Source organism: Phyllobates terribilis, unplaced genomic scaffold, assembly GCF_046119375.1.
Source record: "Phyllobates terribilis strain yellow unplaced genomic scaffold, ASM4611937v1 Scaffold_5__5_contigs__length_657084704, whole genome shotgun sequence".
Lineage (NCBI taxonomy): Eukaryota > Metazoa > Chordata > Amphibia > Anura > Dendrobatidae > Phyllobates > Phyllobates terribilis.
In genome coordinates, this window is record NW_027362765.1 from 82,593,301 (window position 1) to 82,619,738 (window position 26,438).

The 26,438-nt window shown below is 46.8% G+C and overlaps 1 protein-coding gene across 3 annotated transcripts; it reads right to left on the bottom strand.

The window, feature by feature from the left end:
* Nucleotides 1-1,015: 1,015 nt before the first annotated feature.
* Nucleotides 1,016-25,371, bottom strand: LOC141272116 (aquaporin-8-like). Of its 3 annotated transcripts, none has more exons than XM_073682436.1 (6): nt 25,247-25,371; nt 23,077-23,366; nt 21,135-21,261; nt 20,826-21,037; nt 20,564-20,698; nt 1,016-4,890 (listed from the first exon to the last, which is right to left on the bottom strand). In XM_073682436.1, the coding sequence occupies exons 2-6, from the start codon at nt 23,346-23,348 to the stop codon at nt 4,794-4,796; spliced, it is 843 nt and encodes a 280-aa protein (XP_073538537.1). In that variant the 5' UTR covers nt 23,349-23,366; nt 25,247-25,371; the 3' UTR covers nt 1,016-4,793. The 3 variants fall into 3 exon arrangements, with proteins under 3 accessions (XP_073538537.1, XP_073538538.1, XP_073538539.1); XM_073682437.1 differs by having other exon boundaries at nt 23,077-23,369; nt 25,247-25,334; XM_073682438.1 differs by having other exon boundaries at nt 2,558-4,904.
* Nucleotides 25,372-26,438: the final 1,067 nt, after the last annotated feature.

Here is a 26,438-nt window from a genome sequence, read left to right on the forward strand (position 1 = left end):
GATTAATTTAATTTTATATTTTCACGGGTTGAACTTTTACAGATGCGGCGATACCAAATGAAGGAGGATGGTTTAAAATTTTATTTTTTTAATATTTTGAAAAACTTTTTTTTTTTTTTTTTTTTTTTAATTCCTTTTCATTCATTTCTTCAGGGTGTCCTGATTAAACCAACTAAATGCCAGTGTCGATGCTCGTCTGCCGCATCTAAATGGTTAAACAGCAGAGATCGGAGCTAGAGGCCACTGCTGGCTGTATAACACAGCTGTGATGTGACCATCTCTAGAAGTACACCAGCCCCCTCAGGTATAGTCTTGTGACTTGTTGTGTAGTAGTCAGTGAGTGGGGTGTGTTACTGATTATCAGGGCAGAGGTAACACCTGACCCTATGTGCATGGGTGTGACAGACATCCTGCCTCTGCCACTGTGTAACTTTGAGTCTAAAGGCCCCGTCACACTTAGCGACATCGCTGGTGAGGTCGCTGTTGCGTCACCAAAACCGTGACACAGCAGCGATCTCGCTATGTGAGACGGGGGCTTTAGGCTCTGCTCTCTGGAAACAATGAACGCTACAGAGTGGAGGAAGCAGGGCTCTCAGCAGCACAGAGTGTTTCAGGAGAGGAGTGTGCTGATCTTTCGAGTGGCTCCACACTAAATGTTTCACAGTAGAAGGAATAGAGCCGTCAGCAGCACAGAGTGTTTCAGGAGTGAGTGGAGTGTGCTGGTCATGTGGAATGACATAGTAGAAGAAGCAGGGCTTTCAGCAGCACAGATTGTTTCAAGAGAGGAGAGTGATGGTCGTGTGTGTCGGTAGTCAGACTGGAAGTTGCACAGGGGAAGAAGCTGCATCCCTCAGCAGCACAGAGCGTTTCAGGAGAGGAATGTGCTGTTCTTGTGAGTGGTGACAGACTGAGTTACATAGTGAAAGAAGCAGGGTCCTCAGCAGCAGTCTGTGGTCTCCCACAAGATCAATACACTAGTCTCCTGAAACACTCTGTGCTGCTGAGGACCCTGCTTCTTGACTTTTAGTCTCCGTCCCCCACGAGATCATCAACCTCCTATCTTGAAACACTCTGTACTTCTCGGAGATGTGGAGTCTTCTCCCACCATGTAGCTTTCAGTCTGTCACCTCCCACAAGACCAGAACGCTCCTCTCCTGAAATGCTCTGTGCTGCTGAGGACACTTCCACTATGCATCTTTCAGTCCGACTGCCCCACGCGATCATCGTCACACACCTCTCCTGAAACACTCTGTGCTGCTGAGGACCCTTCTCCTTCCTCTAGGTAACACTTGATCTTTAACCTCCCCCTTAGGTCAGCACACATTTTTCCTGAAATACTCAGTGCTGCTGGTGGATCCATTTTTTCCCACTTTGTGGAAACATATTAACCATCCGTGTACCAAACAGACAGCACAAGGACCAATGTGTGTCAATGTGGCGTTTTATGCCTGGCGCGATGGTCTGCGTGTAAAAAATCGCAGCGTGCATGACTTTTTTGGGATGAAAAATAGCTGATTTTTCATACGTTAGTCTGAACCCAGCCTAAAGCCACTCATCCGTTTTTCGCTGTCAATGTAAAGAGCGTGATTTTTGGACCGGCTGTGGGTCTCCTAACCTGAAATTGACAGCTTCGTCTATGCGAAGATCAGCGCAGTCCTCTCCTGAAACACTCTGTGCTGCGTGGTGAACTAAATTGGGCATGTGCATGCAACTTGAAGAAAACCTAACACAGAGCTATCCATCCCAGGAGCATCCCATGAGATAGCTGGGCTTCTTTACCCACTACTTATCTTTTGCTGACATCCTCTGTGCTGCTGTTCACTTAATGTATCGCACCCATTAGTCCATTTTGCTGCAGAACTCGGACAATTGAGATCCTGGGTGGTCGGGTAACCTGAGCATGTTCTGAATGTTTGTGGTTTCCTCCCACACAAACATAAGAAGAGCAAGCAGATGTCTGTGCGGAACACAACCCGTGCCCTGAACACGCCATGTAGCAGTGCCGAACCATAATCATACCCAACATGTAAAAATGGGATCTCTAATTGATGACCTCCACACACCCCCATCCGCCTGACATCCAGATCCAGCAGGATCAGATCCCAAAAGATTGTCTAGACTGGATGCAAATGTAACAAACCCTCAGCTGTGAGAAGTGTTAGGTAAATAAGAATTTTACCATTCATTATTGAGTTTTCACCATTTTTGTCTAGCTTTTGATGTTTTTCGTTTGCACCTTTTTTTTTTGTCTATATTATGTGTGTTTGGCGTTTGAGTGTTTTAGATGTTTTTCGGCCTATTCATTGTTGAAATTTATTTTTTTGGGTAAATGTACTCTAGTCCCCCACCCTGCCTCCTCCTTGCAGGGGTTTTACGTACACCTGTACATTTTGAATACAAGTTTTGCAACATTTTAAGTGTAACATTGCACTACAAAAATATTTGTAAAGAACTTGGTGCAAAAAAATCAACAAATGCCAAAAGGTACAAAAAAAGAATAGAAAAATGACTTAAAAGAAGAAAAATCAAATACAAAAACATGAAAAAAATTGCAAAAAAAATTGCAAATCATGAATTGGGGCCAAAGAATTTTAGAAAGTTTATAGGTGAAGTTTTTGGGGTGTGAAAATCCTGGAGTTGAGGACTGGGTGTAATAATATATGGTGCCACTAGGGGAAGGAAGCTGAATACAGATTTGCACTGGTTTATTTATAATGAGTAAAATTGCTGTTCGATTTTACCCACAATTATGAGGATTTATTATTTTCCTATAAACCCACATGTTTAACATTTTTACTGTTTCTTAACTCCTGCTTTTGCAATGCTTAAAGTTACTTTTTGTCAAAAACTTTAATTTTGTCCAGTGCTGTAATAAAACAGTTTACCAGCAGGGGGCAGTGTTGTATGTGAAATCCTTATTTGACGAGGGCCAAATGAAAGTAAGCTCACATAAAGTAGTTATGGCGCATGTGGCAAGACTCCAGGTGACTTTTTTTTTTTGCCTACTGACACTTCAAGAATGTGTTTATATTTTTTTTATTGCTTATGTTTTGTGATATATATAGTATATATCACAGAATTTAGCTTTTCAGATTTTTTTTTAGTCATCACTTCTGCCATTCCTACAGTGGGTATGGAAAGTATTCAGACCCCTTTAAATTTTTCAATCTTTGTTCCATTGCAGCCATTTGGTAAATTCTAAAAAGTTCATTTTTTTACCATTAAAGTACACTCTGCACCCCATCTTGACTGAAAAAAACAGAAATGTAGAAATTTTTGTAAATTTATTAAAAAAGAAAAACTGAAATATCACATGGTCATAAGTATTCAGACCCTTTGCTCAGACACTCATATTTAAGTCACATGCTGTCCATTTCCTTGTGATCCTCCTTGAGATGGTTCTACTCCTTCATTGGAGTCCAGCTGTGTTTAATTAAACTGATAGGACTTGATTTGGAAACGCACACACTTGTCTATATAAGACTTCACAGCTCACAGTGCATGTCAGACCAAATGAGAATCATGAGCTCAAAGGAACTGCCCAAGGAGCTCAGAGACAGAATTGTGGCAAGGCACAGATCTGGCCAAGGTTACAAAAGAATTTCTGCATTACTCAAGGTTCCTAAGAGCACAGTGGCTTCCATAATCCTTAAATGGAAGAAGTTTGGGACCACCAGAAGTCTTCCTAGACCTGGCCATCCAGCCAAACTGAGCAATCGTGGGAGAAGAGCCTTGGTGAGAGAGGTAAAGAAGAACCCCAAGATCACTGTGGCTGAGCTCCAGAGATGCAGTAGGGAGATGGGAGAAAGTTCCACAAAGTCAACTATCACTGCAGCCCTCCACCAGTCGGGCCTTTGTGGCAGAGTGGCCCAACGGAAGCCTCTCCTCGGTGCAAGACATATGAAAGCCTGCATAGAGATTGCTCAAAAACACATGAAGGACTCCCAGACTATGAGAAATAAGATTCTCTGGTCTGATGAGCCGAAGATAGAACTTTTTGGTGATAATCCTAAGCGTTATGTGTGGAGAAAACCAGGCACTGCTCATCACCTGCCCAATACAATCCCAACAGTGAAACATGGTGGTGGCAGCATCATGCTATGGGGCTGTTTTTCAGCTGCAGGGACAGGACGACTGGTTGCAATTGAAGGAAACATGAATGCGGCCAAGTACAGAGATATCCTGGATGCAAACTTCTTCCAGAGTGCTCTGGACCTCAGACTTGGCCGAAGGCTCACCTTCCAACAAGACACTGACCCTAAGCACACAGCTAAAATAACAAAGAAGTGGCTTCAGAACAACTCTGTGACCATTCTTGTCTGGCCCAGCCAGAGCCCTGACCTAAACCCAATTGAGCATCTCTGGAGAGACCTGAAAATGGCTGTCCACCAATGTTCACTATCCAACCTGACGGAACTGGAGATGATCTGCAAGGAAGAATGGCAGAGGATCCCCGATCCAGGTGTGAAAAACTTGTTGCATCGTTCCCAAGAAGACTCATGGCTGTAGTAGCTCAAAAGGGTGCTTCTACTTTTTAGAATTTACCAAATGGCTGCAATGAAACAAAGAGTGAAAAATTTAAAGAGGTCAGAATACTTTCCGTACCCATTGTATATTTTATTATGTTAATTTCATGTTATTGAAATGTTAAAAAAAAAAATCTGACATTTGGCATGTGACAACAATGATAGAAATGGGTGCCTGATATATTGTAATACTGGGTTGTAGGATGTGACCAGTTACTTGACTATAATGTCCGTTGTCCCCACATTTGCTTATGTATCCATCTGTGTTCAATGAGTCTTTGCTGGCACATCCACCATGGGAGATTGAGATAATTGCTTCCAGTTTTTTTTCTCCTTCATTTCAGAAGTAATCGATGGGACCTTCCTGCAAGAAGAAGCCTATAATAGACAAATGAAGACATCCCTTGTAAAAAAAGTGGTATTGTTTGCACCAGCTCTCTATTTTATCTCAAAGAGAGGGGGTCCTGTATGGACAGGGGTTGTCACACCAGGACCAGTCATGACATAGAAGTAAGATTGTGATTGCTTGGAGATAAAATTAAATTAATTAACCTGTTTGTTGTGATCAACATTAGTAAAACCTATAAAGGAGAGGGAGAGAGGGAAGCCCCCGTCTCACATAGCGATATCGCTGCTGAGTCACGGTTTTGGTGACTCACCAGCGACCTCACCAGCGATGTCGCTATGTGTGACACTTTGCAACGATCAGGCCCCTGCTGTGAGGTCGCTGATCGTTGCAAAGTGTCCTGGATCATTTTTTGGTCGTAGGCCTCCCGCTGGCCAGCACACATCGCTGTGTGTGACCAGCGGGACCAACGATCTGGCTGGTAACTATGGTAAACATCGGGTTACTAGGGGCACGCGCGCACTTAGTAACCCGCTGTTTACCATGGATACCACTCTGCTACGGTAAGCGGAGGCTCCCGCGCACCGTAACAGAGTGGTATCCATGGTAAACAGCGGGTTACTAGGGGCACACGCGCACTTAGTAACCCGATGTTTACCATAGTTACCAGCCTGCTCCTGCTTGCAGCAGGCTGGTAACGGGAGCAGGACATCGTGGAACGATTCTTTCCACGATATCGCTGCTCCCCTGATCGCTGGTGAGCCTGCCTGTTTGACAGCTCACCAGCGATGTATTAGCGATGCAGCAACGATCCCTGACAGGTCGTATCGTTGTCGGGATCGCTGCTGCATCGCTTAGTGTGACGGGGCCTTAACAGAGAGAAATCCCTAATGAGGGCATATTGAAAAGTAGTGTCCTATTAGGGCCAGTCATAGCACATGGTTGGCCAGGTGGTTGCTTGGAGAGAAAAAAAAAATGCATAAGCTTGTTGTGATCAGCCTTAGCAAAAATCATAAAGCACAGGGAGAGAGGGAAGCTGCGGATCTACACTGTATCTAATAGAGAGGAGATCTCTATTAAGGGCATATGGGCAAAGAGTGTCCTTTCAGGGCCAGCCATGGTGTAGAGGTGTTCATGTGATTGGTTGGATTATTGGAGCCAAAATTAATGTACCAGCTTGTTGTATTCAACCTTATCAATAACGGGAAGGGAGAAAGGGAAGCTGCAACTCTGTACTTTATCTAAGAGACCCACCTCTTCCAACAAGCATACAACCTGCAGTAACCACCGCTGCACGACCAGCTCTACCTTCCCCTACTGTATCCTCACCCATCCCTTGTAGATTGTGAGCCCTCGAGGGCAGGGTCCTCGCTCCTCCTGTACCAGTCGCCGTCACGTTTTGTTCAAGATTATTGAACGGTAATTGTTTTTGTGTGTATACCCTTATTCACATGTAAAGCGCCATGGAATAAGTGGCACTATAACAATAAATAATAATAAGAGAAGAGATACTTAGTTTGCATGAATAAGGGGTGTCCCATAAGGGTTATGTGGCACCCCAGGGGTCCGGTTGCCACAGTGGCATTGCCTCCCTCACAAGGGGTGATGCCATGCCTGGAAGCAAGCAGGGGTCCCCTAGTCAGGTTTTACTAAGCATGCAACACTTTCCTGGCTACAGACCAGCAAGAGGAGTTCCTCCCCTTAGCAACTGGGATCTGGTGGAGGGGTTAGTTAGTTTAAGTGTGAGGAGTTGAAGTCAGGACGTTGAGGAGAGAGGAGCTGGGGACTGGAGCTGCGCGGCAGCTCACCCCAGAAGGAGCCAACACAGAAGAACCGGACACCGGAGTCCGAGGCAGTGGGGCACTGAAGGCCCAGCCGCAGAAACCGGAGGGCAGGAGACTGCAGGTCTCCTGGCCCCATCAGACGCCCGGAGGCTCAGCTGCACAGAGGGCCCAGCACCGCCACGTGGGAGCGATGCACCAGCAAGGCCCGAGCTGCCTGCCATACGGGTGAGCACAGAAACGTTGCACTCAGGGACAAGGGCCATCGCACAGCTACAAGCAGCAGGGCCAAAGAGTTTAGTGGAAAGGGAAGGCCTCCAACTTCACCTGGCAAGGAGGATTCTTTACTTGCTTCCAGGCTGCACGGACTTCCACTTCTAGCCAGTACCCTAGTGCCGGCTTGTCTAATCACCACCAGTAAAGCTAAGAGGAAACCGCCATTAAGTTGTGGACTGATTATTGCTGCGCCATCAATCCCTGCACTACAACGCCCAGCACAACCTATCCCATCTACACTGCCCTCGAGCTAAGTTCTACCTGTGGACAGCCACACCAGCTTTGCTGCACTGACATCAGCTCCAGAGGACCTGCTCCGCAGCGGCGGCTCCACATAGCCGCATACCACCGGTGGCGTCACGAACTGTATACAAACACTATAAATCCCCTATAAATAAACCCCTTTTTATTGACCGCCCTGGGTCACGGACCGGGTCACCGCCACTGTGACATCCCCCAGTATCTACCGGTACCACGAACAGGATTCACGAAGCCCGGTATAACCGGGTCCTGTGTGCCATAGACTTTATTGAACTCTGTCATCACGTGGTTTGCCGCCGTCCGTTGGGGACGAAAGAAGCCCCGATCCGGAACCACCGGGTAAGAGATCCCTCCGCCTGCAGAGCAGCATACTGGTACGTCAGCTGACACCCAGGACCTGGCTGAGGTTCACTAGGGGGGAGGAAGATGCCCAACATGGAGGAGGGTTCAGCCGCAGGCGCGGCCGCTGCCACTGTGATGCCGTTATCAATGCTATATATACCGGGGGCGGCGTGGTTGCCCCAGTACTCAGGAGAGTCGCACACCCTGAACGACTTTGATGAGAGACTGCGCAGTTTAACCCCTTAACAACATCTGACGTACTAATACGCGTCTGTGCCCTGGGACTTAAGAGCCAGACCCGTATTAGTACGTCATGGCGATCGCGCGCGCACACAGGCTGTGCGGGCGCGATCGCCGCCGGGTGTCAGCTGATTGTCACAGCTGACACCCGATACTATGTGCAGGGAGCGGTCCTGCACCGCTCCCAGCACATTAACCCCCGCGATGCTGCAATCGAAGTCGATCGCAGCATTGCGGGGGCAAGGGGAGGTGATCGCAGATACTCACCTCCTCTTCCGGCTTCCAGCGCTGTCTGCAAAGGCTTCTCGGGTGTTGCCATGACGACCCGATGTCGTCATGACAACATCCGGGTCACCAGACAGCAGGAAGATTGTTTGGACATGCGCAGTGCATCTCCAAACAATCTTCTCCCTGTCCAGCGCTGACACCCTGAATGGCACAGGGATGGTGCTGCATTCCTGTGCCATGCAGGCGATCAGAGAAAAAAAAGTGAAAGTCCCAGAGTGGGACAAAGTAATAAACTATATAAGTTTCCAGAAAGTGAAAAAAAAAAAAAAAAAATAATCCACCAAAAATAAAAATATAATGTACCCATCAATAAATATTATTATAAAAAAAAACAAACAATAAAAGTACACACATTTGGTATCGCCGCGTCCGGAACAACCTGACCTATAAAACTGTCCCACTAGTTAACCCCTTCAGTGACCACGGTACAAAAAAAAACGAAGCAAAAAACAATGCTTTATCACCATACCGCCAAACAAAAAATGGAATAACACGCGATCAAAAAGACAAATATAAATAAAAATGGTACCGCTGAAAACGTCATCTCGTCCCGCAAAAAACAAGCTGACATACAGCTCCATCAGCCGAAAAATAAAAAAGTTATAGCTCTCAGAATAAAGCGATGCTAAAAAATATTTTTTTCTATAAAATTGCTTTTATTATGTAAAAGCGCCAAAACCATAGAAAAACAATATTAATGTGGTACCGCTGTAAACGTACTGACCCGAAGAATAAAGCTGCCTTATCAATTTTACCACACGTGGAGCAGAATAAAAAAAATAAAATAAAAAAAACAATTCCTGAATTGTTGGTTTTTGTTTATTCTGCCTCCCAAAAATCGGAATAGAAAGCGATCAAAAAATGTCATGTGCCTGAAAATGGCACCAATAACAACGTCAAGTCATCCCGCAAAAAACGAGCCGTCACATGACTGTCTGCCAAAATCTGGAAAAATTATAGCTCTCAAAATATGGCGAAGCAAAAACTAGATTTTACAAAAAATGCGTCTTTTAGTGTGTGACAGCTGTCAGTCATAAAAACCCCATATGATTCTGGTATTGCTGTAATCACACCGACCCGAAGAATAAAGTCGTCTAATCACTTATACCGCAAAAGGAACGGCGTCAAAAATAAACTCTTGGGTTAGGATTGGGCTAGGGTTAGGGCTGGGTTTGGGGTTAGGGTTGTGCTAGGGTTAGGGTTGTGCTAGGGATAGGGTTGTGCTAGGGTTAGGGCTGGGGTTGGGTTTAGGGTTGGGGTTAGGGTTGTGATGGGGTTGTGATTTTTTTCAAAAGTAAGAAAAAAAGATGACGATATGGCGACTAGTGTTGAGCGCAAGTGCTCGCTACTTGAGTTTGCATCGGGTGCTCTGGTATGCATTGAGTATCGTGGGTATTTGAGTGACATGCTCGAGTCTCTGCCCCATATGCTTCACGGCCAAAAAAACTTTACGGGGATTGCCTGCCATGCACGAGCGATCCCAGCATGTTTTTTTTTTGGTGTCTAATAACCGTGAAACATGCGGAGCAGGGACTCGAGCATGTCACTCGAGCACACGCTGTACATGGTGCATACCTGAGTACCCGATGCAAACTCAACATGGTGTCCGCTAACAAATTGAATGGAAAATCGTCTCAAATTGTTAGCGGACGCCATGTTGCGTTTGGAGAGCCCCTGCGTGATTTTTACGAATCAATTTGTGAAGCACCTGGGGGTTCCAAGTGCTCACTATGCATCTAGATAGGTGCCTTGGGGGGTCTAGTTTCAAAAATGGGGTCACTTGTGGGGGAGCTCCAATGTTTGGGCACACAGGGGCTTTCCAAACGCAACATGGTGTCCGCTAACAATTTGAGCCGACAATTTGTTAGCGGATATCATGTTCCATTTGGAGAGTCCCTGTGTGCCCAAACATTGGAGCTCCCCCACAAGTGACCCCATTTTGGAAACTAGACCCCCCAAGGCACCTATCTAGATGCATAGTGAGCACTTGGAAACCCCAGGTGCTTCACAAATTGATTCATAAAAATGAAAAAGTGTTTTTTTTTTCACTTTTTCATTTTTACGAATCAATTTGTGAAGCACCTGGGGGTTCCAAGTGCTCACTATGCATCTAGATAGGTGCTTTGGGAGGTCTAGATTCCAAAATGGGGTCACTTATGGGGGAGCTCCAATGTTTGGGCACACAGGGGCTCTCCAAACACAACATGGCGTCCGCTAATTATTCAAGCAAATTTTACAATCAAAAAGTCAAATGGCGCTCCTTCCCTTCCGAGCCCTGCCGTGCACCCAAACAGTGTTTTTTCCCCAAATATTGGGTATCTGCGTGCCCAGGGGAAATTGCACAACAAATTTTGGGGTCCATTTTTTCTTGTTACCCCTGTGAAAATAAAAAAAATTGGGTCTAAAGTAACATTTTTGTGAAAAAAGTTAAATGTTCATTTTTTTCTTCCACATTCAAAAAATTCCTGTGAAGCACCTGAAGGGTTAATAAAGTTCTTGAATGTGGTTTTGAGCACCTTGAGGGGTGTAGTTTTTAGAATGGTGTCACTTTTGGGTATTTTCTGTCATAAAGACCTCTCAAAGTGACTTCAAATGTGATGTGGTCCCTAAAAAAATGGTTTTGTAAATTTTGTTGGAAAAATGAGAAATCGCTTGTCAACTTTTAACCCTTATAGCTCCCTAACAAAAAAAAATTTTGTTCCACAATTGTGCTGATGTAAAGTAGACATGTGGGAAATGTTATTTATTAACTCTTTTGTGTGACATATCTCTCTGATTTAAGGGCATAAAAATTCAAATTTTCAAAATTGCAAAATTTTCAACATTTTCGCCAAATTTCCGTTTTTTTCACAAATAAACGCAAGTGATATCGAAGAAATTTTACCACAATCATGAAGTACAATATGTCACGAAAAAACATTCTCAGAATCAGGGGGATCCGTTGAAGTGTTCCAGAGTAATTACCTCATAAAGTGACAGTGGTCAGAATTGTAAAAATTGGCCTGGTCATTAACGTGCAAACCACCCTCGGGGCTTAAGGGGTTAAAGTGTACCACCTGTCTGAGGAGCAAAAAGTCAGCATCCTCATAGGCCAGGTAATCAGTGCAGCCCGGACCGCAGCAGAAATTAAAATGAAGTTTTACGGGTGCAAACAAAGAATGCAGGACAGTGTACGGGACTATGCTCTAAACCTGCAGGAGGCGCTGCGGGCCATCAAACAGGTAGACCCCGACAGTGTGCATGATGAGGACAGATTGCTAACTGAGCAGTTTATTGAGGGGCTCCTGTCCAGCGCTCACAGGACACAGCTGCGCATTATGGCTCTGCAAAACCCTGATCTGGACTTTGCGCAATTTAAAGACAGAGCCATCCGGGTGCTGCGAGAATCAATCCCAAGTGGCACTGCATCCCTCCGGCGTCCAGCTATCACATACCACCAGGAGGTGGCGTCCTTTCCCCCAGCACCTGTGGAGGCTGACGCGCAGACCCTAGATAATGATCCATCTGCAGACCTATGCCTTCAGGTCCAGGAGCTGACCAAAAGTGTGGCTACACTAACCAAAACCGTGCAGGCCATGCAAGTGTCTCCTAAGGAAAACATCCAGCTGGCTTCCAGTCCAGATGACGTCCCGTGGCGACGACAGAGAAGAATTCGACCTATCAGAGGGAGGAACAGCGATCCCTTCGACCAGGACGGACAACCCATCTGCCGCCGCTGTCAAAAGGCTTGACACTACGCAAGATTCTGCAATTTAAACGAGCAACACCTGGGGCAGAGGGCCAACCCCCAGGAGTAAGATGACCAGGCCCACAAAGCTGGCGAGACAAGTACGTGGGAGGACGACCGGTCCTACCTGTCGTGCTTGATGGCATCCCAATGAACGCGTTGCTGGACACTGGGTCCCAGGTGACCACGATGCCGCATATCCTTTATAAACAATACTGGACTGATTCAGACGTTACCCGCCGTCCAGATGAACATCTTAGTATCTATGCCAGCAATGGTCAGCCCTTGCCTCAGGTGGGGTGTAAAGAGGTGACCATAAAAGTTGGCAAAGTAGAATTGCCATCACAAGGAATGATTATTGTTGATATTGATCTCTGAGAAAGTCATCCCATGATAACCTTAGGCACCAATGTGATAGAAAATTGTCTTGGAGAAATTATTGTTTTGTTGCAACAGGTCGAAGAGACTGCCAGTTCCAGTCAGCAGCGAGTTCTGCAGAAGGAGATCAGAGCCCTGATGAAAAGACAACAGGTAGAGCTGTCTGGTGGGGAAATTAGCAGTGTCAGGATGAGTGATACATTCCCCATTGCAATGCCCCCTAGGAGCGAAATGTTAATATGGTGTCGAGCAGCAATCGGTCTCAGGGGTCAAGATTATCAGGCCCTGGTAGAACCTGTGTACTCTGACAGTAGGCCCACCATCTTGACAGCCAGGGGGGTGGTCGATGTCCGCAAGGGGAGAGTACCGATACGCATCCTGAATTGTGAGGAGAAAGAGGTCCATTTACCCCAGTATGCTACCCTTGCTAAGCTGTTCACTGTCAGTAACAATTTTATAGGGACAGTGGAACCATTGCCTCCATCCAAACCGGCGGAGGATAATGGCTCCAAGGGACAGGTGGAGGATTGGTGTCAGAAGCTATAAGTGGGCACTGACTCCACCCCGTTGCACCAAAAGCATGGAGTATACCGGGTGGTCCGAGAGTATGAGTGGGTCTTCAGCAAACACCCACTAGATTTTGGGCAGGTAAAAGGGGTCCAACATCATATCCCCATGGGAGATCATCCGCCCATTAAAGAGAGGTACAGGCCTGTACCCCCAGCTCACTATCAATGTGCCAAAGGAATGCTACGGGAGATGAAGGAGGCTGGGGTGATCAGAGATAGTTGTAGCCCCTGGGCAGCTCCATTAGTTCTCGTTAGAAAGAAGGATGGTTCAATGAGGATGTGTGTTGATTACAGACAGATTAACCGCATTACACATAAGGATGCCTACCCATTACCCAGGATTGAGGAGTCATTAGCTGCACTAAGATCTGCTAATTATTTCTCCACTTTGGATCTCACCAGTGGGTACTGACAGGTTCCTGTGGCAGAGGCGGACAAAGAAAAGACCACGTTTACAACACCAATGGGCCTCAGCGAGTTCAACTGCATGCCATTCGGGCTCTGCAACGCCCCAGGAACCTTCCAGCGGTTAATGGAGTTCTGCCTAGGACACAAGAACTTCGAAACTGTCCTGCTGTACCTGGACGACATAATTGTCTACTCGAAAACATATGAAGACCACCTGGAGCACCTGGCCGAGGTGTTCGAATCCCTATCTGGTTTTGGCCTGAAGGTGAAGCCGTCCAAATGCCACCTGTTGAAGCCCAAGGTGCAATACCTAGGTCATGTGGTAAGCGCCGAGGTTGTAGCACCAGACCCTAAAAAGTCACCGTGATCAAGGACTGGCCAAGACCCTCCACTATTAAGGAAGTGCAGCAGTTCCTCGGGCTGGTAGGCTACTACAGAAGATTTATCAAGGGTTTCACCAAGATAGCAGCACCCATGCAGGACCTCCTAGTAGGCCAGTCCAAGAATGCCAAGAACCCGAAACCTCCGTTCAAATGGGGTAAACCAGAAGCCGAATCCTTCACCCGACTGAAAATGGCTCTCACCAGAGACGAAGTCCTGGCCTGCCCCGACTATGGCCAACCCTTTATACTTCATACAGATGCCAGAAATGTGGGATTAGGAGCGGTGCTTTCCCAGGTACAGCAAGGCAGAGAGAGAGTGATTGCCTACGCCAGCAGGAAGCTCGGTCCTACGGAAAGGAACCCTGATAACTACAGTTCCTTCAAGTTGGAGTTTCTCGCCATAGTCTGGGCTGTAACAGAGCGCTTCAAGCTCTATCTCGCCTCCTCCAAATTTACAGTCTTCACGGACAATAACCCGCTGATGCACCTGGAGACTGCGAAGCTTGGTGCCCTAGAACAACAATGGATGGCCCAACTGTCTAACTACAAGTTTACCATCAAGTATCAGGCGGGGCATAAAAATGAAAATGCTGATGCGCTGTCCAGGATGCCCAACTTGCCAGATGGGGGAGAAGAGCCGGAAGAGCTGGAGGAGATAGAGATACCCGCTTTCCATCATCATGGGGTGACCCAGTGTTCCCACTGTGTGAGGGACAAGCGCTCCACCAACAGAGAGGCCACGTTCAACCCATTGCCCCACCATGGATGGGCAGAGACGCAGGATAGCGACCCGCCTGTCCGCCTAGTCAAGGAGTTGCTGACACAAGCTGACTCGCACCCTGATCCAGATGCTCCACAGGAGACCCAACAGTTGTGGAAGGAGAAGGGTAAGCTGTTCATCTACGAGGGAAAGCTGTGTCGGAGAAGCATCAACTCCCGGACACACGAACTGGTCTGGCAGGTTGTAGTCCCGAGGCGGGATGCGCCAATGGTCTTAGAAGCGTACCACGATGGAGCAGGACACTTCGGGTGGAAGAAGTTGGAAGTCCTGCTACGTGAGCGATTCTACTGGGTTGGCATGAGGAAAGCAATCGAGAGATGGTGTTGAGAATGTGGTCCATGCAACCTGAGACGAAAAGACCGTGACAGCCAGAGGGCTCCCCTGCAGCCCATAATCACCAAACAACCACTTGAACTGGTAGCCTTGGACCACGTGAAGCTAGCCCCAAGCAGGTCAGGCTATGTCTACGCTCTAACCATAGTAGACCTCTACTCCCGGTTCTTGGTAGTAGTGCCAGTGAAAGACCAGATGGCTCAGACGGCAGCCAAAGCGTTCCAACAGCACTTTTGTCGCCCGCACAGTTACCCTGAATGGGTGCTTACCGATCAAGGTCCAGCCTTTGAAGCAGAGGTGTTCCAGGAATTCTGTAACTTGTACGGCTGCAAGAAAATCAGGACAACACCCTATCATCCCCAGACCAACGGGTTGTGTGAAAAGATGAACCAGGTGGTGATAGACCTGTTGAAGACCTTGCCCCTTGAAGAACATAGCCTGTGGCCAGAGAAGTTACCAGATTTGGTGGACCTATATAACCACATCCCGGTGAACTCCACCAACTGTACACCCGCTTACCTGATGAGAGCAAGACCTGGTAAGCTACCCATTGACTTGGACATGGGAGTCCTAACACCAGAGACGACTTCACCAGATGCGGATTGGGATACCGAGCAGCAGCAACAATATCGCAAGGTGCAAGAACGTGTTGAGAGAAGTTTGTCCCAGGCGAGACAGAAGCAAGAGAAAACTTACAATCAGCACGCACCTGCCGTTCCCTTATCACCTGGAGAACAGGTACTTAAGAGTAAGAGACGAGTCCACAAGTTAGATGACCAGTGGGAGGTTGAGCCATACACCGTCCTAACCTCAAATTACGACAACACCAAAGTGTGCCTCATCAGCAAAGATGGAGGGGAAACTTCAGCGGCAGTCTCAAGAGATTACTTGAAGATATATCCTGAACAGTTGAAACACACAGAAGAAGATCAAGACAACTCTCGGCCCACAGAAGGAGTGGAGGAAGTGGTCCAAACAGTACTCAGAGAATTTCCCCGGTCTTGGACGCATGTGAACAGTGCAATTGCAGTACCGGTCCCTACCTTTCTCCAAGCGGCCTCACCGGAAGCTGCAGAAGTCCCAGAACAGCTGAAAGACCAGTCGGCCCCAGGGAGAGAGGTTTCATCATCAGCAGACCAGAAGAATCGACCCTCTGCTAGCAGTGAACCTGTCATACCCATGGTGAGCCAAAGAATTCGTAGGAGATTACCCAGCCTACCGGTGTTACCTCAGGCTGCCTGTAGTGTAGTTCACACTGAACCCACCGCACCAGGGGTAGACACTAGGGACCAGGGTAGGGCAGTGACAACTAATGTACTACTTAGATCGACCAGGAGTACAAAAGATCAGCTCCCTGCTCGCTGGAGGAACTAAAGTATAAAGTATAAGAGAACTAAAGTGTATGTTGTTTATAGTTGTACCCGTTAAATAGTCTTGGAAAAGTATAATTGTTGAATTTATGGACAATTGGACCACAGGACTAGGTGTGGTCAGGACAATATTGAATATAGTTACTAATTGGCCTACAAAATAAACCGCAGGCGTGGCTGAAGACCAGGCCCACCGAAAGAGTGCCCTGAAGCCAAGCCCAGGGACGATCCACAAAGTGGGTTGATGCGGTTCCCACCAGCCAAATTACAGTTACCAGGATTGTGGCGTAAGGACTAAGTGCTGCAGTGACTGATTTCAATTTTTGTTGGGTTTTTGTAACTTTTGACTTTGTAACCTGTTTGTAATGTGAATTGTTATTTGTTAATTTTAAAAGGTACCCTCAGTCCGGGAGTACTGAAGTTAACTAGGAGGGAATGTGGCACCCCAGGGGTCCTGTTGCCACAGTGGCATTGCCTCCCTCACAAGAGGTGATGCCATGCCTGGAAGCAAGCAGGGGTCCCCTAGTCAGGTTTTACTAAGCATGCTACACTTTCCTGGCTCCAGACCAGCAAGGGGAGTTCCTCCCCTTAGCAACTGGGATCTGGGGGCGGGGTTAGTTAGTCTTAGGCTATGTGCCCACGATGCAGAAATGCTGCATATTTTTTACGCTTCTCCCTCGCAGGAAAAACGCATGCGTTTTTTTACATGCGTTTTTCCCGCCAGGTAGTAGCGTTTGTCAAGCGTCTTTGCATGCATTTCTGCATGCGGGTTATCAAGCGCTTTTCCAAGTGATTTTAGCATCACTTGGAAAAGTGCTTGACAACTTGTTCACACTATATAAATCCATGCAACCGGCATGAATTTATAGTAGTGTGACCAAGTTAGTTAAAAAAAAGAATAAAATGGTAAAAAATGAAAAAATGAAGTTTATACGTACCTTCCGGTGTCCTCCCGGTGTTCTCTCTGCCGCGTCCGGTGTGTTGGGCGGCTCGCGGTGGTGTGAAGGACCAGCGGTGACGTCATTGAGCCATGTGATGGGTCACATGAATCAGTGACGTCATGGCAGTTTCTTCACAACAGCGGGAGCATCGCAATAGACCAGACGGAGCAGACAAAACACCGGGAGCACATCGGAACTTTATTTTTTATTTTAAATTCTTTTTTTTACAGTTTCTATGGTACCCGGGTCTGGATGAGAGTCTCCTCTCCTCCAGACTTGGGTACCATCCGCACATAGAAACGCATAATATCCGTGTGTACAAATGTACTGACACGGATATTATGCATTTCAATGCAAGTCAATGGTGGCGATTACGCTGCGTGTCCGCAAAATTAATGGACATCCTGCAGATTTTTGAGTGCAGCATAAACGCTGCGGAAAAATCCGCAGCATGGGCATTGACATTGCAGCTTGTCATTGGGGACCATGGGGGGCGGATTACCAAGCATTTATGCTGCGGAAATTCCGCAGCATATACGCTTGTAAAACGCTAAGTGGGCACATAACCTTAGTGTGAGGAGTTGAAGTCAGGACGTCGAGGAGAGAGGAGCTGGGGACTGGAGCTGCGCGGCAGCTCACCCCAGAAGGAGCCAACACAGAACAACCGGACACCGGAGTCCGAGGCTGTGGGGCACTGAAGGCCCAGCCGCAGAAACCGGAGGGCAGGAGACTGCAGATCTCCTGGCCCCATCAGACGCCCGGAGGCTCAGCAGCACAGAGGGCCCAGCACCGCCACGTGGGAGCGATGCACCAGCAAGGCCCGAGCAGCCTGCCATACGGGTGAGCACAAGGACGTTGCACTCAGGGACGAGGGCCACAGCAAAGCTACAAGCAGCAGGGCCAAAGAGTTTAGTGGAAAGGGAAGGCCTCCAACTTCACCTGGCAAGGAGGATTCTTTACTTGCTTCCAGGCTGCCCGGACTTCCACTTCTAGCCAGTACCCTAGTGCCGGCTTGTCTAATCACCACCAGTAAAGCTAAGAGGAAACCGCCATTAAGTTGTGGACTGATTATTGATGCGCCATCAATCCCTGCACTACAACCCCCAGCACAACCTATCCCATCTACACTGCCCTGGAGCTAAGCTCTACCTGTGGAGAGCCACACCAGCTGCTGCACTGACATCAGCTCCAGAGGACCTGCTCCGCAGCGGCGGCTCCACATAGCCGCATACCACAGGTGGCGTCACGAACTGTATACAAACACTATAAATCCCCTATAAATAAACCCCTTTTTATTGACCGCCCTGGGTCACGGACCGGGTCACCGCCACTGTGACATCCCCCAGTATCTACCGGCCCGGCACTAGGTACCCCACGGCCCAGGGGGTGTAAGTTAGCCATAACATTGAGGTGACCATGTGATTGTTGGGGACAAAATTAATGCAGCAGCTTGTGATCGACCTTAGAAAAAAAACATAGAGGACAGGAAGAGAGGGAAGCTGCAGATCTGCACTTTATGTAATAGAGAGAAGATCTCTATTGAGGGCATATAGGCAAAGAGTGTCCTGTCATGGCCGGCCATGGTGTAGAGGTGTCCATGTGATTGCTTGGAGACAAAACTAATCCACCAGCTTGTTGTACTCGACTTTAGCAAAAACAATAATGGGGAGAAAGGGAAGATGCAGATTTGCACTTTATCAAATAGTGATGAGATACCTAGTTTGGGTATATGGATTAGGGGTGTCCCATAAGGGCGTAAAGGTGATCATGTGATTGTTGGATAAAAAATTAATGCAACAGTCTGTTGTGACCGACACTACCAAAAACAAGAAAGGGGATGGAGAGTGGGAAGCTGCAGATCTCCATTTTATCCAGTAAAATAGGGATGCATAGTGAGGACATGTGGATGGGAATGTGCCATCAGGGCCAACCATTGCATAGAGATAGCTTTGGAGGCAAAATCAACATTACCAAAAAAGAAAAACAAAGTGAAGGGTGAAAGTTAAGCTCCAGATCTATATTTTATCTAATCTTATCTAATATAATGGGGGCCCTGAATGGAAACACATGGACAAGGGGTGTCCACTTGTGTCAAGGCATGGCGTAGAAAAGTCTATGTCATTGCTTGGGGATAAAATTAATGTGTGGTGCTCCTAAGGGTTCAGTCACCACAGAGGTACTGCACCTCACCCAGAGGTGTGGTGTTTCCTTCTCTCAGGCAGGGAGGGAGTGCTGCCCGGAACCCCAACACCTGCATCCAACACTACACTGCTCCAGGCCGGCTGGAAGTACAAGATGCAATGTGTTTTCCTGCTGAGCCCTGTCCCTGGCTGGAGTGGGGGGAACCAAAGGTAGGGGGAACCAGTAGTGGGTGTGGGTGGAGGAAGCAGTTTAGGGGAGCACTATAGAGTGAGATATATAAAGGGAAGCCATCTTAGGAGAGGAGTTCAGTAAGTGCAGTAAGTGGGAGAAGTCAGTCAGGGAGCAGAGTCTCTTTAGGAGCTCTGCTCCGCAAATAGGGCCCAGTCCTAGAGGCCCAGGTGGGGAGCAGAGGAGTAGGCTCCGATCTAAAGAAGGGATCCCAGGGGATACGGCGAGTGCGAGACGGCACCCATACGCCCCGAATCTGCCAGATGACAGAGGGATCGTAGGCCGCAAGAAGGGGACCGGCCCCTGGGCCAGCCGTGTTACTTCAAGTCTCGTCAGGGAAAACCGGAGGCTTCTGGCTTATATAGTCAGTTGCCGAAGCCTCGTTCTAATCTCCGTGAGGGTCAAGCAGGTCTGGGAACTCCGACAAGACAGGAGGGACTTCAAAGCACCCGAGCCGGATTGAGAGTGGGGAAGAGCAGGGCAGGTGGGAGAAAGACCCAGCGTGAAGACGGTCTAGCTAGGAACACAAGAAAGTGGGGTTCTGTCAGGTACTCCTGATCTGCCTGAGGAAGAGCTGAACCCCTGCCTGGTGAACGCAGCACGACGTGGGAGGCAGGCACCCGTACAGTGCACCAGTGGAACTGTCATAAAGAACTGTGAGTAAAAACTCGGATGACTGCACCGTACTGCCTCCGTCCATTCTTTCATCTGCGCCCTCCTGCCTCCTGACACTAAAACGCCCAGCGCAAATTACACTTCCTACACTGCCCTGGAGCTAGCTCTACCTGTGGAGAGCCACACCATCCCTGCTGCTGTAACACCGGCTCCAGAGGACTGCTCCTCAGCGGCGGCTCCCTTTGGCCGCATACCACAGGTGGCTTCACAAACTTTCCAAATCCCCTATAGATAATCCCCCCTTTTACTGACCGCCCTGGGTCACGGACCGGGTCACCGCTACTGTGACATCACCCCCAGCATCTACCGGCCCGGCACCGGGTACACCACGGCCCAGGGGGCGCGTCAAATGCACCGGTTTGTTAAGGGAAAGAGGGAAGCAGCAGATGATACAAAAATTAGATTGATTCATTTAGAATATTTAAGGTCCCTACACCCCTATCACATTAGATTGTGTTTTTTTCCTAACACATATAACCTGATTAGACAATCCCCTAAAGGGACAGAACCATCCCTGCAGTCCCTGGCCAAGATGTGACTGTACCAATAACCGAATAAAACATCTTACCTGTATATAAGAGACACTATGACCGCCCCAGAGGCAGGGCCCACCCAGTACACCCAGTGGTAATCCCAGTAACCAGCTACGACTGCTGGGCCCAAAGCCCGTGATGGGTTCAAGCAGGAACCTGATATGGAGCCTCTGTAAGACATGAGAACAGGGTCACGGACACATTAGATCCTACTGACGTCCATATTCATCATAAATGCTGTCCAATTCATTACTTCTCACAATATGGAGCATGAAAGTAATAAATCAGGACCCTCACCCTGCCAAAATTCCAGTTACGACAGTGAATCCAATAGAATAAGGTGCTAGAGGGGTTCGGCTACGCTCTCCCACCGCTCCCATCACTACAGCAAAAACCAGGAAAAAACTGAAGACTATCTCCACTCCCACTGCTTTGCCCAGTGATGTCTCGCTGTCCAACATGCAGACCGCCCCTGTTCGATTTGAATATGATGAGTCATCTACCAATCCCTGGAAGAAGCAAGGAAACAATCAGCAAGAGAATTGGAAACAGTAATGAAAGCAGGTCAAACAAAAATATTACAAGATGCAAAAAACATGTCTGTACCTTGGCCAACAAAGCTCCCAGCATTCCTCCCACTAGTTGGCACACCCAGTAGGGCACTAGCAAAATGGGAGTCAGTCCTCCAGAAATTACTACTCCTAGAGTCACAGCAGGATTGAAGTGTCCACCACTAGATAAAAAAGGAAAATATAAAATTAGACTATTATCTATAGAGTACACTTATACAGTATATACTGTATGTATGTATGTATGTATGTATATATATATATATATATATATATATGTATATATATATATATATATATATATATATATATATATATATATATATACAGTACAGACCAAAGGTTTGGACACACCTCATTTAAAGATTTTTCTGTATTTTCATGACTATGAAAATTGTACATTCACACTGAAGGCATCAAAACTATGAATTAACACATGTGGAATTATATACTTAACAAAAAAGTGTGAAACAACTGAAAATATGTCTTATATTCTAGGTTCTTCAAAGTAGCCACCTTTTGCTTTGATGTCTGCTTTGCACACTCTTGGCATTCTCTTGATGAGCTTCAAGAGGTAGTCACCGGAAATGGTCTTCCAACAATCTTGAAGGAGTTCCCAGAGATGTTGGCCCTTTTGCCTTCACTCTGCGGTCCAGCTCACCCCAAACCATCTCGATTGAGTTCAGGTCTGGTGACTGTGGAGGCCAGGTCATCTGGCGTAGCACCCCATCACTCTACCTCTTGGTCAAATAGCCCTTACACATGTGTGTAGAAATGCTGCCCTACTCCTCCTATATAGAAGGACACCAGTGATGTAATTTCATAGACTATTTATACACCTCGTTAGTATTTGTGATATACAAATATGTCCTTCTTTACGATTTCTATTGTCTCAAGATAGCCATAGACGGTGGCCAGGTACGTAACTATTGTGGTTGCGTAGGGTGCAATTGAGCCAACGCCAGCACCTATTTCAGATGGATGTGCGTCAGAGGACACATATTCAACTGAAATGTATTGCGGTGCAAAGACCTTCCGGCTCCCTGTACTCCAATACATGCCGCCGGCCAATCAGAGGCTGGCAGCGGATGTCAGCATGCCAGTGACAGGGGCGGCGCATGGCCGTGATGTCATGCGGCATTCATGGCTGGCACACTGAAGTCACCTGCCAGTCTCTGCTTCGGCTATGAAAGAGGACGCAGCACGTCATGGGAGCAGAGGAAGGTAAGAATTGTTTGTGTTTTTTTTTTTAAAATGTGTTGGTGAAGAGCAGCAGAGCGGGGGACATTATACCAGAAATGGGTCCAGAATAGGGGAGTCATTATACCAGGAACGGGCCTAGGATGAAGGACATTATTACTGTAAGGAGCCCAGGATGGGAGATATACCAGAAAGGGGCCCAGGATGGGGGTTATTATACCAGGACGGGGCCCGGGATGGAGGATATTATAAAAAGAAGATACCTTTGATGGGGGACATTATACCAGGAAGGAGCTTAGGATGGGGGACATTATTATTGGAAAGGGTCCAGGATGGAGGACATATCAGTAAGGGGCGCAGGATGGAGGACATTATTGAAGGAACATACCTAGCATGGGTTACCTTATACTAAGAAGAGGCTCAGGATGGAAGACATCATTACAGAAAGGGGCCTAGGATGTGGGACATTACTACAGGAAGGCTAGAGCGCTACAAGGGTCTATACACCTGACTAACATGCATGTGGGGGCCCAGGTCCAAATTTTGCACTGGGGCCTATTGGACTCTAGCTATGCCACTGTGAGTGGCACAAGATGACCCGTTTTGAAAAAAAAAACTTCAGTCAGGCGTTCTTTATGCTGTATGGCTCTGAAACGGTTAGACACGTCTGTTAGATACAACATCTTCTCCTTTCCATCTTACTATTGCGTCATTGGTAGATTTTAAAGGCATCGTTGTTACTTATTTCTTGGCTTGCCATTTGGCACTGCCAAACTTGCCTTATGTTGCCAAGAACAGAAATGACGACGGCTAACGCAAGACCATGGGCAAGAGCCGGTAGCAGAGGTCCAGCCCCAGTAGGATTGACCAGCACTGAGAGACATCCGATGGAAATGAAGAGAACGCATCCTAGAAGCTCCACTAGACATGGCTGGATAAACTTCTCGAACACGTTGAGTTCATCCTTCTCTTTATCCTTTTCTGTCAAAGCCTCCTTTGATGTAGAGTCCATGTTCTTCAGCTCTGTCTCAAGGGTATACGATTTAGCCATATCAGCACCTTACATCAGCTGCTGAGAAAATAGATGAAAAATAGATCATGAAGGTAATCACAGAAGGTTCAGTCTTCCTACTCCCAACTTTTGAACAAGTCCAACGTCCCCCTATACACATTAGACTAATGAGAGCCCTGGACAATTTATTGTCGGGGGACATATTGGTCCCGAATGTCCGATTTTGAACTGCTGATCATTTTGTTCTTTCGGAGATATGCGTCAGCTCTTTCATAGAAAACACAGGAGCGCTTAGCCAAATCTTTAGCTTGTATATACCTGGTCCTACCAACCAGATTTGAAGTTCTTGGCCAAATCTTGTATATCAAGTATATCAGAACATTTGGCATTGTCATAGCCATATCAGCAATCGTGGCCTTTAGTCATGATGACTTCAGACAAAAAGTTTAGACAAACTTCCATTATCTCATATTTCGGGTACTTGTGGTCGAACGTAGGGTGGCCATGGTGGCCGAACACTCACCTGTTTTGCTGTCAGCTGTTACTCAGTATGCATGCTCAGATTGGCTGAGCGTGCCTGTGTTTTCAATGGGAAGAGGAGAAGAAGTGACCTCCTGACACTTTTGATGTGACTATTATCTCCCGCAAGAACAAGGAATCAGACAGGGTGAAATTCAACATACCCAATTCTTTTTTCACCCAACAACTTCTACTGGGAGAGAGTTGAGACACCTCCATACACTTTAGTGGTTGAGTTTGGCTGACCCAAAAAAAGGAATTCGGGCAAGCAGGTACTAAAACAACTCAGTTGTTAGCTATAAATTAGAAATGTCTCTGAACTAAGACAGTGGTTCCCAATCTTTTTACCATAGTATTTCCTTTGTCTTCTCACGGAACCTGTCCTCCAACGTCAGGCAAACTTGCTCTTCTGGGGTGGGCAAAGCGTTCTATAATGCTCATTTTGGAATCTTCAGTAATCAACCCTAGTCTTCTCGATAACCCATGAACAAGTTCTAGGAAACTTCATATTTCTAAAAACCAAAGTCCTCGTTGGGTAACATTGGTGGATGGAAAAAAAAGGTCTTCCCTAGATTAAAATTCTACTGCTAACAAAAGGTAGAACTTGAAATAAAAACTTATGAAGTGATCATGTTCCTGGCTACAAGGATGAGCTATATAAACCATCTTTATGTAGATAAATTACCTCTACGGATAGTGCCGTATTCTTATGTGTTTTAGATGTTTGGCCAAAAGGGATGGTCTTAATTGAAATGGATCATGCATCTTGAATGTTAACATGCCCAATCCTTTTGATCTAAGGGGAGATATTGGAAGAGTACAGTCGTGTCCACCAACACAGTAGTAGATCTAAGGGTCCAATGTTATTCATTGGAGGAAGCCCTTCTAGATTAAAACAGATCTTCCCCTGAATGAATAATACATTGGTCCTCAAACTTGGTCCTCAAGACCCTCCTAAAGAACGCTTTTCCATACCACCTGGGATATGCGCAGTAATGTATCCATTACCTGCTTAGAGCTCTGTCAATATCCCATAGGTCATGTAAGGTAAGTATTAATTATACCCCTAGGAAATGGTCTTTCTGCCCCCAAAACCGGGGCAAAAGATCATCATTTATTGAGAAAATAACTATATTCCAGGCTTGGAGAAACAGCAGATACTGTGTGTGGGACCTCATGCCGCTTTTGTACACAAGTGGTTTTGTCACAATGTAGCATTTCCACCTCCCATGAATTAAAATTGCCAAAAATAGGGAATCTTCCAAGAACAAAAGGTGCATAGAAATCCATTAGACTATACTTCTTTATTGGCTCCAATGCCCTCCCCAAAATGCGAGTACTTTTCATGACACAGCTTTTGGTCTGTGACCACAACAGGATTGTAACTCTCCATAAATATAGAGCGATGATTAATTTACCTGTATGATCCACAGCGGCTCCTTTGCTCTACTGTGACAGCTCTGACTGTTGCCGATTCTGAATTTTGAGTTTGGTTTTCCAAAGTTCAACACAGAGGTAAAGGACAATGACCTCAAAAGCATCCGGACTTGAAAATGACCTCAGAAAAATCATTTATTTGTTTTCCACTTTGACACCAGTTGGAGAATGTAAGATGGCACTGGTTGGTGAAAACTGTATACTGGCAACAACATTATTTAGGATTAATGTATTTATGCACTTCCAGATCTGCAGTCAAGTATGGAGTATTATAGTAGTTATATTCTTGTATATTGGGGCAGTATTATAGTAGTTATATTCTTGTACATAGGGGCAGTATTATAGTAGTTATATTCTAGTATATTGGGGCAGTATTATAGTAGCTATATTCTTGTACATAGAGGTAGTATTATAGTAGTTATATTCTTGTACATAGGAGCAGTATTATAGTAGTGATATTCTTGTACATAGGGACAGTATTGTAGTAGTTATATTCTTGTACATAGAGGTAGTATTATAGTAGTTATATTCTTGTACATAGGGAGCAGTATTATAGTAGTGATATTCTTGTACATAGGGGCAGTATTATAGTAGTTATATTCTTGTACATAGGGGCAGTATTATAGTAGTTACATTCTTGTACATAGGGACAGTATTATAGTAGTTATATTCTTGTACATAGGGGCAGTATTATAGTAGTTATTGTAGCGTCGGCGTCCCTGCCTCCTGCTAGGCAGGGACGTTGTTCCCCTCACCTCTCCACTCCGTGCCTGGCGTCCTCCTCCCGCTCTGCTGGCAGCGCGCGCTGCTTCCCGGCCACTGTGCTTAGGGCGGGAAGGGGCCGCGCGCGCCGTCCTAAGGAGTCCCCGGCCAATGGCCGGAGGACCTCACCATATATAAGGCACCTCCTCCAAAATGGAGGTGCCCGAGCAATGTTGTTGCAAAGCCTTCACTCTGCTTCAGCCCTCAGGTCCCGTTACCAGTTACCTGCCAGTCACCTGCCAGATTCCTGCCTGTTACCTGCCAGTCACCTGCCAGATTCCTGCTTGATACCTGCCTGATATCCGTTTACCTGCTTGCAAGCCTGCGGTCCGGCGGTCTGCCTTCCGACACCTGTCAGTCTGTCTATGGACCAGCCTGCCCGCTCACCTGGGAGCGCTCATCTGCTACCTG